The following is a 7,500-nucleotide window of genomic DNA, read 5'->3' as shown; positions in this document are numbered from 1 at the left end:
GGGTGTTTGAGGCAAAAATAGAAAATGGAAAGCTTTTGGGATTTACGTTTTCTATGAAGAGAAAACGGGATGGTACTTGCGTTTTTTTTTTATTGATTTTTTTTCAATAATATATTTATGGAGATTAGAAACTATATAAATATAAACCCAGTGACACATTGTTAGTTAATAGCAAGGTAGCCCGAACCAGGTAGCCCCATTCCGTCTTGATGAAAATCTTAGTTGGCAACTTCCGAGCTAAGCCCCGCCCCATTTGGCTTTATTAATAGCAAATGTCAATATCCTTTATTTTTCTAGGTTTCATTTTCATTTATTTTGTACCTTAGTCATTACTGAATCATTTTCAAAGAAAATACACTGAAAAAAAAAAACGTTTACTATAAAATATCACACGGACTAACCAGGGCAAATAAAGGGGTGGAGCTAATGACGTCACCACATTTAGCCAATGAGAGTGCGCCGTGAGATATCAGATATAGCCAGAGCCCAAATAATTTGTATAATTTTCTCGATATTGTTATAAATACCGGAAGTTAAACAAACAATCCCTTCTTTTACTTATGATAACGAAGAATTCCCTAATATCTATCTCATATTTGGGTTTAAAGGGGCAAATGGACGTGGAGCTACCTGGTTATATGTTCCTTAGGAGAGAGAAGAGGAAGGGAGAGAGAGAAAGAGAAAAGGGAGAGAGAAACGAGAGAGAGAGAGAGGCAGAGACTGAGAATAAAAGAAAGAGAAGAAAAATAAAAACACTAAACAGAAAGCAGACAAGAAAAAAAACTAAATAAAGGGGAGAAAGGAGAAAAAATAAGAGCAAAAGACAGAAAGAACCTCCCTCCCCCAAAGACGCCATCCGACGGCGCACGCTGCAACGACGGAACAAAAATGGCGCCCTTACCACATTGCCGACAAGCTTTGCGACAATTGACGGACATCCACGTGGGGTTCTTCTGACACTCGCCGAGGTCAGACCAGGTCGTGCAGTACTCACTCGTGTCTTCGCATTGGTCTGAGAAATAAAGAGAAATAGGTAAATAAATGAATAAATAAATAAATAGGTAAATAAAGCGTGTGTGTGATTTGATGAATAAGTACCGTTAGCGTCCAGGACGGGAATGATTATGAATGATGCGATGTTTATCTAATTAATAATTAAAATCAAGTTCATATATCATACAAAATCAATTTTAAAAAACGGGTTAAAATATTCTACATTTCTGTATTTTCTTTCCTATTTCAATCCACTCCATTCCCAACAGCTTTTGTGTGAAATACGTTTTATAATAATTGTAGAGAATAAGATAAAAAATGCTCACCTCCCTTGCGCTTAATGTGACTCATTGGTTTTATTTTTTTCCTTGTTTTACCAGTGGCTTATATTCTTCATTAGTAAACGATTCAGGAGTAAATGCTAAATGAATAATATTACAAACTTTAATTGAATCACGTCATTACACACTATACAGTAGATATGTTTTTTTTTTTCTTTTTTTCTTTTATATGATCAATGAAACTTCATTACGCCTCAAATATCACTTCAGTGGAAGTTATTCATTCTCATTCATATATTTTCTCATGCATTCTCATTCATCCCTTTTCTACACCTGCCACGAATTAAAAAAAAAAAAGAAAAAAAAAAATATTACCTGGCGATGGGGTTGTGATCGGTGAAGAGGTTGTGATAACCATCTCTGTGCTTCCGTTCACGCAGTTGTACATTTTTTGAAGTTTTAAAATATCTTTCTGTTGGAGAGAAAAGAAAAAAAATGGGGGTGTTTTATTTTTTTTTTTTTTTTTTTTTTTTTTTTGAGGGGGTGGGGGTTATATGTGTTTCTGTTTTTGTTGTTGTTTTTGGTCGTTTATTTGTTTTTTTTTTTTTTTGTTTTTTTTTTATTCTAGTTTTTTCTTTGTTTTTGTTATTATCCTTTTTGTTCGATTTTTTTTCCCCTTTTTTTTTTTTTTTCTTTCAGTCTATCCGTTAGATGTTTCGGATCATCCTAATATTTGCCTATCCACGTTTTCTATCCTATCTCTTACCCTCTACCTCCCCCTACCCCCATCCTCATCCCCCTTTCCTTTTTACCTTATCTCCCCCCCCCCTTCCCCCTCTGTCCCTTCCCTTCCGCACTGTTCTCTTCTGTTCCCTCATAATCTATTCTATCTATCGTCTATCAACACCCTCCCCTTCCACCCTCTCTATCCCCCCTCCCTCTATCCCTCCAACCCCTTCTCCCTCAATATATTATCATTATCATTATTATCACTATTATTATCTATATTATTATCATTATTTTTTTTTTTTTTATTATTATCAATATTATTAATCTCACACACACACCCCCCCCTCCACCCATACCCCCTCCCCTCCATCCCTCATCTTCCCTCCATCCCTCCTCCACCCTCCTCTCCCCTCCACCCTCCCTCTACCCCTTCCATCCCTCCCCTCCCCCTCCACCCCTCCCCAACCCCCTCACTTACGGGCGAAAATCCTATCCTCTGTCCAATTTCGACGCCCGTTTGCCTCGGGATAATCGTCGGCAGAGACCTATCCTTGGCGAAAGCATAGGGACCGTAGTGCATGATGGATCCTGTGGGGGTGGGGGGTAGGAGGAGTGGGGGGAGGGGGGAGAGGAAAATTATTATTGTTAGAGATTGATCGGATTGGCATTATTTCACTATCTGTTGTTTCATTGTTGTTGTTGTTGTTATTGTTGTTGTTTTATGATTATTGCTCTTATTATTATTATTATTATTATTATTATTATTACTATTTTCATAATCATTATCATTGTCATTATTATCATTATTGTCATTATTATTATTATCATTAGTACTATCATAATCATTAGTATTATCATTATAAAAATTATTATTATTAATAATATTATTATTATTACTTTTATATTATTATCATTATTGTTATTATTATTATTATCATTATCATTATTATCACTATTATTATGAATATTATTATGATTATGACAGGTATTGTTATTTTTTTTATTAATATTATTATTGTTATTATTATTATTATTATTATTATAATTATTATTATTATTATATTATATCAATTCATCCATAATATCATTATTATCATCCTCCTCATCACATCTTTATCAATATATCACTGATATTATCATCATCACTACAACTTTCCCTTACCTGTATCGTACCCAACACCAAGGGTCTGTATTTTATCCCAAGAATACTTCTCGAAATTGTACCACATTCCGTGCTGTACGTTCAGCTTATTAATGGTAATAAAGTTGTCCCTGTCTGCACGTGACTGCTCGTGCCAGAAGCCTGCAACGTGCATTAGTTCGTGCATAACAATACCCACGTAGAGGCAGCCAGGCCCGAGAGAGACTTTTTGAGCTCCCCCAACTCGGCCCACTGAGCTGGAACACCTGTAGGGGGAGAGGGAGGGGGAGGGAGGGGTGAGAGAGAGAGCAGGGTGGGGTATGTGTGTTTGCGGGGGGAGGGGTGTTACGGTTGGGGTGGGGGAGGTATTAGGTATATGGGGTGTTTTTTGTTTTGTGTGTGTGATTGTGTTTTTGAGTGTGTGTGTGTAGGTATGTGTGTAGGTTGTAGGTGTGTTTGGGTTCATGTGTGTGTGTTTGTGTTTATATGAGTGTGTTTGTGCTTATGTGTGTGTGTTTCTGTTTATGTGTGTGTGTGTTTATGTATGTGTGTTTGGGGGGGAATTATTAGGTATGTGGTTTTTTTTTGTGATTGTGTTTTGCGCGTGTGTGTGTAGATATGTGTGCTGGTTGTAGCTGTGTTTGTATTTGTGTTTATGTGTGTGTCTGTTTATGTTTGTTTGTGTTTATGTGTGTGTTTGTTAATTGTCATATATGTTTCTACAAAATCACAGTCCGTTATGACCAACTCACAACATATATTTCTGCAAATGAACATAACAATTCACACATAAACAAATATAAAAATAATGCATGAATAAACAAAACGAATGACCATTTGCACTGTGCAACGTAGCCGCACATTTGCTTGTATATATGCGAGAGAGAGCCCTGTTTGCATGCATGTGCTGTCTCGTGCAAACTGGACAGCTTTTCTCGTGAAATCTCGCGAAATCTCGCTAAACACTTGGGATAAAAGCAAAGGTCATGATATCTCCAGGTTTGTGTCTCCCGTTTTTATCTTCTTCCTCTTTTCGTTCCCGTACAGCTGTTGTTCTCTCTCTCTCTCTCTCTCTCTCTCTCTCTCTCTCTCTCTCTCTCTCTCTCTCTCTCTCTCTCTCTCTCTCTCTCTCTCTCTCTCTCTCTTCTCTCTCTCTCTCTCCTTTTACCGCTCTCGATTTTGCTTTCCGTATATTGTTATTATACACACATGTGTGTGTGTGTGTGTGTGTGTGTGTGTGTGTGTGTGTGTGTGTGTGCGTGCGTGCGTGCGTGCGTGCGTGCGTGTTCGTGCATTTTTCATGAAACGGAATGACCACTGGGCTGATCAGCCATAAAATAAGCAAAGGCCCCTAAGTTTTTTTTTCTTTGCTCACAGCTCCATCTAACCAGGAATGCCATCTCTGCCTTTTGTTCAGCTGGACGAAACTTCCGCCAGACATATTCTGCAGCTGCCGTAGTCATATTCGTGCTATCACCGATACGGTATCTGGCGAACTACTTGGCGCCATGTTGACATCACGTAGTTGACTGGGTCTTTCTACTGGGTGGCTGACAAGTGATCCTTCCCCAGGGGAGTAGTTGGTTAGGTAATAATTGCTGGTGGTTCTCAACCTACCGTCATATCTACGATAGACCCACAACCATATATATATTATATGATATATTATATATTACATACATATATATATATATATATATATATATACTATATATGCTATATATTATATATATATTATATGCTACAACACCACACACACACATTATATACGAGTATATATATATTATATAATATGTATTATATTATATATTTAATATAATATTATATACTTATATATAGGTGATATCATATATCATATGGATATATGTGTGTTGTGTGTATGTGTGTGGTGGTGTGTGTGCGTGTGTGTGGTGTGGCTGTGTGTGTGTTGTGTTGTGTGTGTGTGTGTGTGTGTGTGTGTGTAGTGTGTGTGTGTGTGTGTGCGTGTGTGTGTGTGTGTGTGTGTGTGTGTGTGTGTGTGTGTTGTTTGTGTGTGTGTGTGCTTATATACACACACATATAAATAAATATATATATATATATATATATATATATATATATATATATATATATATATATATATATATATATATATATATGTATATATATATGTATATATATATATATATATATATATATATATATATATATATATATATATATATATATATATATATATATATATATATCTTTCCCTCTCCCTCTGCCTTTTAGATTCTGCTAAAGATATAAATATGAAAGACACGCTGGCAGGGTGGCAGGTAACCTGACTTATGTATGAAGATATACATGCAAAGGAGAGAACTAAGGCCGGAGAGTTAACTTTGCCTTCATATTTCATGCGTTTTCTTTTTTTTTTCTTTTCTTTTCCTTTCTTTTGTGTCTGTTTTGTCAGATACTTCATTCTCATATGCGAGTGTTTTTTTTTTTTCTTTCTTTTTTTCTGAGATAATGTTAGGTTGTTATTTTTTCTTTTTTTTCTCTCTCTCTGTTTCTGTCTATCTTTCTTTCTTTCTTTCTCTCTCTCTCTCTCTCTCTCTCCTCTCTTTCTCTCTCTGCTCTCTCTCTCTCTCTCTTCTCTCTCTCTCTCCTCTCTCTCTGTCTCTCTCTCTGTCTCTCTCTCTGTCTCTCTCTCTGTCTCTCTCTCTTTCTCTCTCTCACATTTCCCCTAACATAAGAAAGAAAAGAAAAAAAAATAAATAAAAAATAAAAGCCCTCACCAAGAATACAAACACATAAGCCACAACACACAACAACCACATGAAACCACACGCCCTTTGCCTACTCACCCATCGCCCTTCAGTATATGTATGTAGTCCCTCTCGATTGTCCTTGGTACCAAACGCAGGCAGGTTTTCTCGTGGTATTGCGCGATGGCCATGGCGATGGTGGCTCGCTCGTTTGTATCTGTGTGGGGGGGGAGATTCGGTTGGATTGGTGTGGGAGGAGACTCGGTTGGATTGGGGGGGGGGCGGTTGGATTGGTGTGGGAGGAGACTCTGTGGTGGGGGGGGGCGTTGGATGTGTGGAGGAGATCGTTGGTGTGGGGGGCGGTTGGGGGTGATGAGGGAGGGGGGAGAAGTGCGTTTGTGTTTGTGAGTGTGTGTTTTTGGTAGGATGTGTTTGTGTTGTGTTGTGTTTGTGTTTGCGTTTGTGTTTGTGTTGTGTTGTGTTGTGTGCGTGTGTTATGTGTGTTTATATGTGTGTGTGTGTGTGTCGTGTTGTGTGTGTGTTTTTGTGGGGGTAGGCTGTGTATTGTTTGGGTACGTGTGCGTATACAAATAAATGTGCGTCCGTACAGTATATGCATGTAAGAATACTTATCTATCTATCTATCTATCTATCTATCTATCTATCTATCTATCTATCTATCTATATATATATATATATATATATATATATATATATATATATATATATATATATATATATATATATATATATATATATATATATATATATGTATATATATAGGTCACCTCAAAAGTAAGATTGAGAATAATGATAGTATTCGTGGTAGTGGTAGTAGCAGTAGTAGTAGTAATGATAATGATCATAATTATAAGATAAAGATAATAAAAATGCTAATTAAAATGTTGATACTGAGAATAATGATAATATAATATGAAGATAATACTGTTACTAATAATTATGAGAATAACAACAATAATAACAATGAGAAAGACACAAATCACAAAAAAAAACATATCCCAATCACCGAAAATCATTCTAAAAACAATAAATAACTGAATGAATAAACACACTTTGAAGAGCGATGAATTAAAAAAATCTACTTACTATAAGAGGAAGAAATGACGTAAGGAATAACGCCATTAGGCCATCGCTGACTCATGTCCACCATGGCATTTCTCAGAAGCACTGGTTTGGCATCGTTCTGCAAGGAGGGACGAAAGTGGAGGAAAGCAGAATGTGAGGAGGATGGAAAGATGGAGGAAGGAGCAAGGAGGGACGAAAGTGGAGGAAAGCAGAATGTGAGGAGGATGGAAAGATGGAGGGAGGAGCAAGGAGGGATAAAAGTGGAGGAAAGTATGTGAGTCGTTTGCGAGGAGGAAGAAAAAATGGAGAAAAGAGCAAGAAGGGACAAAAATGGAGGAAAGCAGTATGTAAGTGTTGCAACAAGGAAGATGAATGGAGGAAAAGGTGTGTGAGTTGTTAGTATATAAATGAATGGCGTGTATAAGCAGATAGACGGAAAGAGAGTGGAAGTAGAGGAAGAGGAGAGGGAGAGAAAGGGAGGGAGGGAGACGAAGAGAGAGAGAATATTGCTTTGTGCTTATGCGCGCGCGCGTGTTTGTGT

At 37.1% G+C, this 7,500-nt stretch overlaps 1 protein-coding gene across 1 annotated transcript in view; it reads right to left on the bottom strand.

Annotated features, from left to right (window-relative positions):
- LOC119589856 (zinc metalloproteinase nas-4-like) overlaps window positions 1-7,500 on the bottom strand; it is a 19,844-nt gene that overhangs the window by 3,905 nt on the left and 8,439 nt on the right. Inside the window, 6 exon segments of the mRNA XM_037938457.1 lie at window positions 902-1,012; window positions 1,650-1,746; window positions 2,482-2,591; window positions 3,166-3,410; window positions 5,973-6,090; window positions 6,981-7,077. Of these exon segments, the coding sequence (XP_037794385.1) occupies window positions 902-1,012; window positions 1,650-1,746; window positions 2,482-2,591; window positions 3,166-3,410; window positions 5,973-6,090; window positions 6,981-7,077 (778 nt within the window).

Source organism: Penaeus monodon, chromosome 26 (genome assembly GCF_015228065.2).
Source record: "Penaeus monodon isolate SGIC_2016 chromosome 26, NSTDA_Pmon_1, whole genome shotgun sequence".
In the NCBI taxonomy this organism is placed as follows: domain Eukaryota; kingdom Metazoa; phylum Arthropoda; class Malacostraca; order Decapoda; family Penaeidae; genus Penaeus; species Penaeus monodon.
This window is presented reverse-complemented; position numbering and strand designations above follow the sequence as displayed.